We start from the raw sequence: 13,643 nt of genomic DNA on the forward strand, positions 1-13,643 counted from the left end.
GTGGGGCAGAGCAGGATCTCCTAGTCTTCCTGGGGGGCTACAGTGGGGCAGAGCAGGATCTCCTAGTCTTCCTGGGGGGCTACAGTGGGGCAGAGAAGAGATGTTCTTAAGGGAGTTCTTGGGGGCCTCGGAGTTTCTGGAGAGAAACTGGGAGGGGCTGCTGGACAAGGTTGCGGTTAAGTTGTCTAAATGGCGGTGGTTGTTGCCACTGGTCGCTAATAACTTGGCCGCTTCAATGCTCTAGCACAGGCTGTCGGTGTTGGGACCCCACAGAATCTCATCTAGCAACTGCAGAGGTTCCATGTGGATATATTTTGGTCAACACTGGACACGTGCAGAAGGACACGTGCATGACGGGGGCCAAGGGCTGCTGGACATTGGGTCCAGAGTGACAGCTTTCCGTCTTAAAGCTGCAGAGATACTTCTGTACCAGAAGGGTGTGTGCTGGAGGGACAGTGTTCTGAGTAATGGCTGTTCTGAGGAGAGCAGGGGACCTTGGGTATGACAGGCTCTTTTTCCTGTTGGATCTGGAGCAGGTCGATATGTCAGCCATTACTTCGTTCTACCATGCTGTGCTTTGGGCGTGGAAAAATACTATCTGCTCAAAGAGACGTTTCACGGCCATGGATAACGGAGAAGCCACCATTGCACAACCAATTCATTCAGTCCAGAGTGCTGACCTCTGCCAGCTTGCGGGCCAGGCTTGTGAGAGCGGGGATCACTAAGTTGGGTGACCTGCAAGAAGAGGCTGGGTGGAAATCTGCTAGAGACATCGTGGAGGCTTCATCCATAAAGTCAGCCAAGCTGCTGCAGCAGGTGGTGGAGGTGGTCCATGCTGCACTTCCGGGCTCGTTCAGAGAGCTGCTAGGAAGGCTGGAACCGTCTAACCACGAATGACACTGACCTACCTCCTTTCACCATTGCTACCACTGCAGAGAATACCAGTAGGGTGAGGGAATGATCCTATCTTTCAAGACTCCAAAGCCGGGGGCCTTTTGCACTGCAAAAAGGCTCTGTACATGGTAGCTGTGAAGCTGTGAAGGTAATCGCGTTATAAGCCCTCCCTCCACCGCCGACCAACCACCCTACCTTTATTTTTGGGGCTGACTTTGGACCCGTTTGTTGGAGGACCTAGGTATTGCATAGCTAATAGGTAAAGGGACTGCCTAGTAAACTACTCATTGGGACAGTTAAAAATGGCAGTGTGGAAGACCAGGAAACATGAGATGTTGCGGGGTGTACAGACCCCAGAGCTGTCCTGCTAGCGCTTGTGCCGGCTCGGCTCACACTGGAGTATGCATATGGGAGGATGGAACACCGTCTGGGGGATTTTGTAAAGGACTGGATGGGGTTCTATGTGCAGTGAATGAGGAGTGGGGTTTGTTTCGAACTTTTTAGTGTGTTAAAATTAAATAAAGCTTGTTATTGGGCCAATAAAGGAGCTGGACACATCCCTGTGATGACAGCACTGTCAAAGACAACTCTTTGATAGGCAGATCTGTAAATCAGGGTTGTTGGCACCAACAGCCAGTCCAACAGAGAGGAATGGGTAAAGTCGCTTAGTAAACCTGTCTTTATATGTGTGGATAAGTGTCATGTCCTTGGGGTCGAAAAAGGACAGCTCCCCCCTGTTGTAGTCCAGCTCCACTCTGATCCTCCGAGGTCTCCTCTTCATAGCAAGTGTCCCATCTGCTTCTATATACCGACCAGACATCTGCCCAATTTGCCATATTCCAAACCTCGGTGTTCTATTTATCTCTACCTTCCTGTTGATGGACTCTTTGACCACTCCTAGAAACCAGTAAGAGTGATCCCCCACCTCCACCTCCCAGCTGTGCTTCCCTGAGATGAACCCCTCAGAGCCCAGAACATCTGCGTAGAACACACACCGCTCCGGGTTGTCAGGGAGCTGCTGCCTTTGGTCTGAGCATCTCACCGTGGTCAGATCATCAGACAGAGAGAGACAGGCATGTGCAGTGTTGGGGTCAAGAATCACAGGGGCTAAAAACAGAAAAGGTCATATTGTATGGACAATACATGTCTTATTATATTGGCTTTTCAATTAACTCTGTTCATTAATATAATACATTTTGTACTCACTGTGTTTGACAATCCCCTGCATCTTCTCCCAGACTCTGAACTGCAGGTTGCCAAGGTGTTTGGCCACATCTATCAGTGCTCCTGAAACCCTCTCTGGGTCCGGCAGTGTGCAGTGGGCTCTGGAAGAATGTTCAGGAGTTAGTGCTGCTGTGGGCTTGGGTTCAGAACCCCAGACAAGAGAGACAGGAGGCAACATACTTACGTTTTCATGGTGGCCTTCAAGTTCTGTAAAAGCATATGATAAAATGTGATTATTGGGCAAAGGGTTTAGTATTTACTGTAGGACCACAATGACTACCTGAGAAAGAAGATCTGACCTGCAGGAATGAGATGTCTGTAGCTATCAACTCCACCTCTATGGATTTGATTGTGTCTGAAAGGGATGATATCTCTCTTTTCATCTTCTCAATCTCCTTCGTCATCATCAGACTCTTCTGCTCCTCTTCCTCCCTCAGTGCAGCGATGCTGACGGCCTCTTCATCCTCTTCCCTCCTCAGTGCAGCGATCCTGACTGCCTCTTCATCTAGTAGAAACTGGTGAAGCTTCTCAATCTCCTTCTTAATCTGCCTCTCTGTGTGCTGGGCCTGGCTCTGTGTGCTGGGACTGGCTCTGTGTGCTGGGACTGGCTCTGTGTGCTGGGACTGGCTCTGTGTGCTGGGACTGCTCTGTGTGCTGGGCTGGCTCTGTGTGCTGGACTGGCTCTGTGTGCTGGGCCTGGCTCTGTTGCTGGGACTGGCTCTGTGTGCTGGCCTGGCTCTGTGTGCTGGGACTGGCTCTGTGTGCTGGGCTGGCTCTGTGTGCTGGGACTGGCTCTGTGTGCTGGACTGGCTCTGTGTGCTGGGACTGCTCTGTGTGCTGGACTGGCTCTGTGTGTGGGACTGGCTCTGTGTGCTGGGATGGCTCTGTGTGCTGGGCCTGGCTTGTGTTGCTGGGACTGGTCTGTGTGCTGGGACTGGCTCTGTGTGCTGGGACTGGTGTCTGTGTGCTGGACTGGCTCTGTGTGCTGGACTGGCTCTGTGTGCTGGGACTGGCTCTGTGTGCTGGGACTGGCTCTGTGTGCTGGACTGGCTCTGTGGCTGGGACTGGCTCTGTGTGCTGGGACTGGCTCTGTTGTGCTGGGGCCTGGCTCTGTGTGCTGGGACTGGCTCTGTGTGCCTTGGGACTGGCTCTGTGTGCTGGACTGGCTCTGTGTGCTGGGACTGGCTCTGTGTGCTGGGACTGGCTTCTGTGTGCTGGGACTGGCTCTGTGTGCTGGGACTGGCTCTGTGTGCTGGAACTGGCCTGCTGGTGTGCTGGGACTGGCTCTGTGTGCTGGGACTGGCTCTGTGTGGCTGGGACTGGCTCTGTGTGCTGGGGACTGGGCTCTGTTGCTGGGACTGGCTCTGTGTTGGGACTGGCTCTGTGTGCTGGGACTGGCTCTGTGTGCTGGGACTGGCTCTGTGTGCTGGGACTGGCTCTGTGTGCTGGGACTGGCTCTCTGGTGTGCCTGGGACTGGCTCTGTGTGCTGGCCTGGCTCTGTGTGCTGGACTGGCTGTGTGCTGGACTGGCTCTGTGTGCTGGGACTGGCTCTGTGTGCTGGGACTGGCTCTGTGTGCTGGGACTGGCTCTGTGTGCTGGGACTGGCTCTGTGGTGCTGGGACTGGCTCTGTGTGCTGGGACTCGGCTCTGTGTGCTGGGACTGGCTCTGTGTGCTGGGACTGGGCTCTGGTGTGCTGGAGACTGGCTCTGTGTGCTGGGACTGGCTCTGTGTGCTGGGACTGGCTCTGTGTGCTGGGACTGGCTCTGTGTGCTGGACGGCTCTGTTGCTGGGACTGGACTCTGTGTGCTGGGACTGGCTTCTGGAGACAATATCAAACATTCTCTTGTGTGCTGGGACTGGCTCTGGAGACAATATCAAACATTCTCTGTGTGCTGGGACTGGCTCTGGAGACAATATCAAACATTCTCGTGTGCTGGGACTGGCTCTGGAGACAATATCAAACATTCTCTGTGTGCTGGGACTGGCTCTGGAGACAATATCAAACATTCTCTGTGTGCTGGCCTGGCTCTGGAGACAATATCAACATTCTCTGTGTGCTGGGCCTGGCTCTGGAGACAATATCAAACATTTCTCTGTGTGCTGGGACTGGCTCTGGAGACAATATCAAACATTCTCTGTGTGCTGGGACTGGCTCTGGAGACAATATCAAACATTCTCTGTGTGCTGGGACTGGCTCTGGAGACAATATCAAACATTCTTCTGTGTGCTGGACTGGCTCTGAGACAATATCAAACATTCTCTGTGTGCTGGACTGGCTCTGGAGACAATATCAACATTCTCTGTGTGCTGGCTGGCTCTGGAGACATATCAAAATTCTCTGTGTGCTGGGACTGGCTCTGTGTCTGGGACTGGCTCTGTGTGCTGGGACTGGCTCTGTGTGCTGGGACTGGCTCTGTGTGCTGGACTGGCTCTGTTGTGCTGGGCTGGCTCTGTGTGCTGGGACTGGCTCTGGAGACAAATCAAACATTCTCTGTGTGCTGGGACTGGCTCTGGAGACAATATCAAACATTCTCTGTGTGCTGGGACTGGCTCTGTGTGCTGGGACTGGCTCTGTGTGCTGGGACTGGCTCTGTGTGCTGGGACTGGCTCTGTGTGCTGGGACTGGCTCTGTGTGCTGGGACTGGCTCTGTGTGCTGGGACTGGCTCTGGAGCAATATCAACATTCTCTGTGTGCTGGGACTGGCTCTGGAGACAATATCAAACATTCTCTGTGTGCTGGACTGGCTCTGGTGCTGGGACTGGCTCTGTGTGCTGGGACTGGCTTCTGTGTGCTGGGCCTGGCTCTGTGTGCTGGGCTGGCTCTGTGTGCTGGGACTGCTCTGTGTGCTGGGACTGGCTCTGTGTGCTGGATGGCCTGTGGTGCTGGGACTGGCTCTGTGTGCTGGGACTGGCTCTGTGGCTGGGACTGGCTCTGGAGACAATATCAAACATTCTCTGTGTGCTGGGACTGGCTCTGGAGACAATATCAAACATTCTCTGTGTGCTGGGACTGGCTCTGTGTGCTGGACTGGCTCTGTGTGCTGGACTGGCTCTGTGTGCTGGGACTGGCTCTGTGTGCTGGACTGGCTCTGTGTGCTGGGACTGGCTCTGGAGACAATATCAAACATTCTCTGTGTGCTGGGACTGGCTCTGGAGACAATATCAAACATTCTCTGTGTGCTGGGACTGGCTCTGTGTGCTGGGACTGGCTCTGTGTGCTGGGACTGGCTCTGTGTGCTGGGCTGGCTTGTGTGCTGGGCTGGCTCTGTGTGCTGGGACTGGCTCTGTGTGCTGGACTGGCTCGTGTGTGGGACTGGCTCTGTGTGCTGGGACTGGCTCTGTGTGCTGGGACTGGCTCTGTGTGCTGGGACTGGCTCTGGAGACAATATCAAACATTCTCTGTGTGCTGGGTGGCTCTGGAGACAATATCAAACATTCTCTGTGTGCTGGGACTGGCTCTGGAGACAATATCAACATTCTCTGTGTGCTGGACTGGCTCCTGTGTGCTGGGACTGGCTCTGTGTGCTGGACTGGCTCTGTGTGCTGGGCCTGGCTCTGTGTGCTGGCCTGGCTCTGTGTGCTGGGACTGGCTCTGTGTGCTGGGACTGTCTGTTGTGCTGGGACTGGCTGTGTGCTGGACTGGCTCTGTGTGCTGGGCCTGGCTCTGTGTGCTGGGACTGGCTCTGTGTGCTGGGACTGGCTCTGTGTGCTGGACTGGCTCTGTGTGCTGGACTGGCTCTGTGTGCTGGGACTGGCTCTGTGTGCTGGGACTGGCTCTGTGTGCTGGCCGGCTCTGTGTGCTGGGACTGGCTCTGTGTGTGGGACTGGCTCTGTGTGCTGGGACTGGCTCTGTGTGCTGGGACGGCTCTGTGTGCTGGACTGGCTCTGTGTGCTGGGACTGGCTCTGTGTGCTGGGACTGGCTCTGTGTGCTGGGACTGGCTCTGTGTGCTGGGCTGGCTCTGGAGACAATATCAAACATTCTGTGTGCTGGGACTGGCTCTGTGTGCTGGGACTGGCTCTGTGTGCTGGGACTGGCTCTGTGTGCTGGGCCTGGCTCTGTGTGCTGGGACTGGCTCTGTGTGCTGGGACTGCTCTGTGTGCTGGACTGGCTCTGTGTGCTGGGACTGGCTCTGTGTGCTGGGACTGGCTCTGTGTGCTGGGACTGGCTCTGTGTGCTGGGCACTGGCTCTGTGTGCTGGGACTGCTCTGTGTGCTGGGACTGGCTCTGTGTGCTGGGCTGCTCTGTGTGCTGGACTGGCTCTGTGGTGCTGGGACTGGCTCTGTGTGCTGGGACTGCTCTGTGTGCTGGGACTGGCTCTGTGTGCTGGGACTGGCTCTGTGGTGCTGGGACTGGCTCTGTGTGGCTGGGCCTGGCTCGGAGACAATATCAAACATTCTCTGTGTGCTGGCCTGGCTCTGGAGACAATATCAAACATTCTCTGTGTGCTGGCCTGGCTGGAGACAATATCAAACATCTCTGTGTGCTGGGACTGGCTCTGGAGACAATATCAAACATCTCTGTGTGCTGGGACTGGCTCTGGAGCAATATCAAATTCTCTGTGTGCTGGGACTGGCTCTGGAGACAATATCAACATTTCTGTGTGCTGGGACTGGCTCTGGAGACAATATCAAACATTCTCTGTGTGCTGGGACTGGCTCTGGAGACAATATCAAACATTCTCTGTGTGCTGGGCCTGGCTCTGGAGACAATATCAACATTCTCTGTGTGCTGGGACTGGCTCTGGGGACAATATCAAACATTCTCTGTGTGCTGGGACTGGCTCTGGAGACAATATCAAACATTCTCTGTGTCTGGGACTGGTCTGGAGACAATATCAAACATTCTCTGTGTGCTGGGCTGGCTCTGGAGACAATATCAAACATTCTCTGTGTGCTGGCCTGGCTCTGTGTGCTGGGACTGGCTCTGTGTGCTGGCCTGGCTCTGGAGACAATATCAAACATTCCTGTGTGTGGCCTGGCTGGAGACATTCATTCTCTGTGTGTGGGCCTGGCTCTGGAGACAATATCAAACATTCTCTGTGTGCTGGGCCTGGCTTGGAGACAATATCAAACATTCTCTGTGTGCTGGGACTGGCTCTGGAGACAATATCAAACATTCTCTGTGTGCTGGGCCTGGCTCTGGAGACAATTCAAACATTCTCTGTGTGCTGGGACTGGCTCTGGAGACAATATCAAACATTCTCTGTGTGCTGGGACTGGCTCTGGAGACAATATCAAAACATTCTCTGTGTGCTGGGACTGGCTCTGGAGACATATCAAACATTCTCTGTGTGCTGGGCCTGGCTCTGGAGACAATATCAAACATTTCTGTGTGCTGGGCCTGGCTCTGTGTGCTGGGACTGGCTCTGTGGCTGGGCCTGGCTTCTGGAGACAATATCAACCATTCTCTGTGTGCTGGGCCTGGCTCTGGAGACAATATCAAACATCTCTGTGTGCTGGGCCTGGCTCTGGAGACAATATCAAACATTCTCTGTGTGCTGGCGTGGCCTGGACAATATCAAACATTCTCTTGTGTGGCTGGGACTGGCTCTGTGTGCTGGACTGGCTCTGTGTGCTGGACTGGCTCTGTGCTGGACTGCTCTGTGTGCTGGGACTGGCTTGTGGCTGGGACTGGCTCTGTGTGCTGGGACTGGCTCTGTGTGCTGGACTGGCTCTGTGTGCTGGGCCTGGCTCTGGAGACAATCTAAACATTCTCTGTGTGCTGGACTGGCTCTGGAGACAATATAAACATTCTCTGTGTGCTGCTGGCTCTGGAGACAATATCAAACATTCTCTGTGTGCTGGGACTGGCTCTGGAGACAATATCAAACATTCTCTGTGTGCTGGGACTGGCTCTGGAGACAATATCAAACATTCTCTGTGTGCTGGGACTGGCTCTGGAGACAATATCAAACATTCTCTGTGTGCTGGACTGGCTCTGGAGACAATATCAAACATTCTCTGTGTGCTGGGACTGGCTCTGGAGACAATATCAAACATTCTCTGTGTGCTGGGACTGGCTCTGGAGACAATATCAACATTATCTGTGTGCTGGGACTGCTCTGGAGACAATATCAACATTCTCTGTGTGCTGGACTGGCTCTGGAGACAATATCAAACATTCTCTGTGTGCTGGGCCTGGCTCTGGAGACAATATCAACATTCTCTGTGTGCTGGCTGGCTCTGGAGACAATATCAAACATTCTCTGTGTGCTGGGGACTGGCTCTGTGGTGCTGGGACTGGCTCTGTGTGCTGGGCCTGGCTCTGTGTGCTGGACTGGCTCTGTGTGCTGGGACTGGCTCTGTGTCTGGACTGGCTCTGTGTCTGGGACTGGCTCTGTGTGCTGGACTGGCTCTGTGTGCTGGGCCTGTCTGGAGACATATCAAACATTCTTGCTGTGCTGGGACTGGCTCTGGAGACAATATCAAACATTCTCTTGTGCTGGGCCTGGCTCTGGAGACAATATCAAACATTCTCTGTGTGCTGGACTGGCTCTGGAGACAATATCAAACATTCTCTGTGTGCTGGGACCGGCTCTGGAGACATATCAAACATTCTCTGTGTGCTGGGACTGGTCTGGAGACAATATCAAACATTCTCTGTGTGCTGGGACTGGCTCTGGAGACAATACAACATTCTCTGTGTGCTGGGACTGGCTCTGGAGACAATATCAAACATTCTCTGTGTGCTGGGACTGGCTCGTGGAGACAATATCAAACATTCTCTGTGTGCTGGGACTGGCTCTGGAGACAATATCAAACATTCTCTGTGTGCTGGGACTGGCTCTGAGACATATCAAACATTCTCTGTGTGCTGGGACTGGCTCTGGAGACAATATCAAAATTTCTGTGTGCTGGGACTGGCTCTGGAGAATATCAAACATTCTCTGTGTGCTGGGACTGGCTCTGGAGACAATTCAAACATTCTCTGTGTGCTGGGCCTGGCTCTGGAGACAATATCAAACATTCTCTGTGTGCTGGGACTGGCTCTGGAGACAATATCAAACATTCTCTGTGTGCTGGGACTGGCTCTGGAGACAATATCAAACATTTCTGTGTGCTGGGACTGGCTCTGGAGCAATATCAAACATCTCTGTGTGCTGGGCCTGGCTCTGGAGACAATTATCAAATCTCTGTGTGCTGGGACTGGCTTCTGAGCAATTCACATCTCTGTGTGCTGGACTGCCTCTGGAGACAATTCAAACATTCCTGTGTGCTGGGACTGGCTCTGTTCTTGCTGCCGTGTGAGAAATATCAAACATCTGTGGTGCTGGGAATCTGGGCCTCTTGAGACAATATCAAAAGACATTCTCTGTGTGCTGGGACTGGCTCTCTGGAGACATATTCAAGACATTCTTCTGTGTGTGCTGGGCCTGGCTCTGGAGACCAATATCAAAACATTCTTGTGTGCTGGACTGGCTCTGGAGACAATATCAAACATTCTCTGTGTGCTGGGACTGGCTCTGGAGACAATATCAAACATTCTCTGTGTGCTGGGACTGGCTCTGGAGACAATATCAAACATTCTCTTGTGTGCTGGGACTGGGCTCTGGAGACAATATCAAACATTCTCTGTGTGCTGGACTGGCTCTGGAGACAATATCAAACATTCTCTGTGTGCTGGGACCTGGCTCTGGAGACAATATCAAACATTCTCTGTGTGCTGGGACTGCTCTGGAGACAATATCAAACATTCTCTGTGTGCTGGGACTGGCTCTGGAGACAATATCAAACATTCTCTGTGTGCTGGACTGGCTCTGGAGACAATATCAAACATTCTCTGTGTGCTGGGACTGGCTCTGAGACAATATCAAACATTCTCTGTGTGCTGGGACTGGCTCTGGAGCCAATATCAAACATTCTCTGTGTGCTGGGACTGGCTCTGGAGACAATATCAAACATTCTCTGTGTGCTGGGACTGGCTTGGAGACAATATCAAACATTCTCTGTGTGCTGGGACTTGGCTCTGGAGACAATATCAAACATTCTCTGTGTGCTGGGACTGCGCTCTGAGACAATATCAAACATTCTCTGTGTGCTGGGACTGGCTTGGAGACAATATCAAACATTCTCTGTGTGCTGGACTGGCTCTGGAGACAATATCAAACATTCTCTGTGTGCTGGGACTGGCTCTGGAGACAATACAAACATTCTCTGTGTGCTGGGACTGGCTCTGGAGACAATATCAAACATTCTCTGTGTGCTGGGACTGGCTCTGGAGACAATATCAACATTCTCTGTGTGCTGGGACTGCTCTGGAACAATATCAAACATTCTCTGTGTGCTGGGACTGGCTCTGGAGACAATATCAAACATTCTCTGTGTGCTGGGACTGGCTCTGGAGACAATATCAAACATTCTCTGTGTGCTGGACTGGCTCTGGAGAACATATCAAACATTCTCTGTGTGCTGGACTGGCTCTGGAGACAATATCAAACATTCTCTGTGTGCTGGACTGGCTCTGGAGACAATATCAAACATTCTCTGTGTGCTGGGACTGGCTCTGGAGACAATATCAAACATTCTCTGTGTGCTGGGCCTGGCTCTGGAGACAATATCAACACATTCTCTGTGTGCTGGGCTGGCTCTGGAGACAATATCAAACATTCTCTGTGTGCTGGACTGGCTCTGGAGACAATATCAAACATTCTCTGTGTGCGGGACTGGCTCTGGAGACAATATCAAACATTCTCTGTGTGCTGGGACTGCTCTGGAGACAATATCAAACATTCTCTGTGTGCTGGGACTGGCTCTGGAGACAATATCAAACATTCTCTGTGTGCTGGGACTGGCTCTGGAGACAATATCAAACATTCTCTGTGTGCTGGGACTGGCTCTGGAGACAATATCAAACATTCTCTGTGTGCTGGACTGGCTCTGGAGACAATATCAAACATTCTCTGTGTGCTGGACTGGCTCTGAGACATATCAAACATTCTCTTGTCTGGACTGGCTCTGAGACAATATCAAACATTCTCTGTGTGCTGGGACTGGCTCTGGAGACAATATCAAACATTTGATTCTAATTGGAATTCTCCAATAATACTTATATTCCTAAGGCACACTTGTATGATTTATACATACCTTAATGTGCTCAGCTGTTTGATCAAAGGTTTGTTTAACTTCATTGAAGACTTCCATTTTATTCTGTAAGGGCTTCAAGGCAGTCTGAAGTTGCTCCTGGAATGAGACAAAACCTCACTATACTGTTATGCAGCAGATTACCAAATGAGTTCTAACAGAACTGTTCAGTCGCATCAATGTGTTCTAACAGAACTGTTCAGTCCAATGTGTTCTAAGACAATCCTGTTTCTAACAGTCCAATGTGTTCTAACAGATCATCATAATTCCAATGTGTTCTAACAGATCATATCCAATGTGGTTCTATACAGATCATATCCAATGTGTTCTAACAGATCATATCCAATGTGTTCTAACAGATCATATCCAATGTGTTCTAACAGATCATATCCAATGTGTTCCTGTAGAGGCAGCATAGCAGACATGGGCTGAATATCAAAAATATTTTAAATACTTGAGGTGCGCTCGATATACAGGTAACTGCCAAAAATAAAGGAAACACCAACATCAAGTGTCTTAATACTTTGTTGGGCAACCACGAGCCGACAGAACAGCTTCTGTGCGCCTTGGTGTAGATTCTACAAGTGTCTGGAACTCTATTGGAGGGATGCGACACCATTCTTCCATGAGAAATTCCATAATTTGGTGTTTTGTTGATGGTGATGAAAATCGCTGTCTCAGGTGCCGCTCCATACTACAAATTCAGAGCGTTGTCAGAAGAAGGCCCTGAACATTGTCAAAGACCCCAGCCACCCCAGTCATAGACTGTTCTCTCTACTACCGCATGGCAAGCGTTACCGGAGCGCCAAGTCTAGGACAAAAAGGCTTCTCAACAGTTTTTACCCCCAAGCCATAAGACTCCTGAACAGGTAATCAAATAGCTACCCAGATTATTTGCATTGTGTGCCCCCCCCCCAAAACCCCTCTTTTTACGCTGCTGCTACTCTCTGTTTATCATATATGCATAGTCACTTTAACTATACATTCATGTACATACAACCTCAATTGGGCTGACCAACCAGTGCTCCCGCACATTGGCTAACCGGGCTATCTGCATTGTGTCCCGCCACCCACCTTTGTGTCCCGCAAACCCTTCTTTTACGCTACTGCTACTCTCTGTTCATCATATATGCATAGTCACTTCAACCATATCTACATGTACATACTACCTCAATCAGCCTGACTTACCGGTGTCTGTATGTAGCCTCGCTACTTTTATAGCCTCGCTACTATATATTGCTTGTCTTTTTACTGTTGTTTTATTTCTTTACTTACCTATTCTTCACCTAACACCTTTTTTGCACTATTGGTTAGAGCCTGTAAGTAAGCATTTCACTGTAGACACCTGTTGTATTTGGCGCACGTGACAAATAAACTTTGATTTGATGTGATTGTCCGTTAGTAAATTCAGAGCGTTTCGCGTTTAGAGCTGGACGTTCTGGGCGAGGAGTAGGGTTGATCAGAGTGTTCTGATCTCACAAAGGCAGTCAAGCATCCAAGCTAACTGCCTAAAGTTAGCTAGCTTGCTGGGGACTTCCAGGCATAATTAAGAGAACAACTCACTCTGACCATTTTACCTGCCCTAGCAGAGTTGGTTAGGCTGTTTTCATGTTATCTAGAGCGTTGGTGACTGTAACTGTGCTGCTGGCAACTATTTATTTACGCTTTTTTGCCGACTTTTACTGACACCGGCCATAATCAACGGGTGTTGAGAATTCGTAAATTCATCAGTTATTCTGCGCTCTGGCACACTCAGACGAGAGTGCTCTGAAATCGGAGTAGATAGCCAGTGAAATTACAAACGCACCCTTAGTTATTAGTTAATATGACTATTCTCTCATCATTGATTTCACTTATTTGAGATTTTAGTTTGTGTTTTCATTATAGTATTTTCATTATAGTTGTCTAATGTTTGCGGGGCAAAGTATTCTGTTTTCATGTGACTACTGATAAATGGGTTTTTCTTGAGAGTATTTTTGAACAGAGCTGTGATGTACTTTGAAGTGCAAAGTTGTAGGAATACAGGTGAAACCAGTCAGTCAGTAACACCTACACGGTGGCATAGCAGGATGATTGGAATTCCGTCAAACAAGAGGTTGTGAGTTGAAATCCCAGGTGAGAACATGTTGAATAATAATGACTTTATGACGAAACATACACAACGTAATTATGTATGTCAAAGTGTGTAAAATATGTAAGTTGAAAACACTATGTTAAAAGCTTTGTGTGTGTGTGTATGTGTGTGTGTGTGTGTGTGCAGGATGATTGGAATTCCGTCAAACAAGAGGTTGTGAGTTGAAATCCCAGGTGAGAACATGTTGAATAATAATGACTTTATGACGAAACATACACAACGTAATTATGTATGTCAAAGTGTGTAAAATATGTAAGTTGAAAACACTATGTTAAAAGCTTTGTGTGTGTGTGTATGTGTGTGTGTG

The 13,643-nt window shown here is 50.4% G+C and overlaps 1 protein-coding gene across 1 annotated transcript in view; it reads right to left on the bottom strand.

Annotated features, from left to right (window-relative positions):
* Positions 1-6: 6 nt before the first annotated feature.
* The window catches only part of LOC112074057 (zinc-binding protein A33-like), a 28,331-nt gene continuing 14,694 nt past the window's right edge, over positions 7-13,643 (bottom strand). The window contains exons 2-6 of the mRNA XM_070440373.1: positions 11,206-11,301; positions 2,418-2,690; positions 2,303-2,325; positions 2,101-2,219; positions 7-2,001 (exon numbers count right to left, since the gene is read on the bottom strand). Of these exons, the coding sequence (XP_070296474.1) occupies positions 1,472-2,001; positions 2,101-2,219; positions 2,303-2,325; positions 2,418-2,690; positions 11,206-11,301 (1,041 nt within the window). The 3' untranslated portion in view covers positions 7-1,471. The remainder of the gene's footprint in view (positions 2,002-2,100; positions 2,220-2,302; positions 2,326-2,417; positions 2,691-11,205; positions 11,302-13,643) is intronic.

This window comes from Salvelinus sp. IW2-2015, unplaced genomic scaffold (assembly GCF_002910315.2).
Source record: "Salvelinus sp. IW2-2015 unplaced genomic scaffold, ASM291031v2 Un_scaffold2475, whole genome shotgun sequence".
NCBI lineage: Eukaryota > Metazoa > Chordata > Actinopteri > Salmoniformes > Salmonidae > Salvelinus > Salvelinus sp. IW2-2015.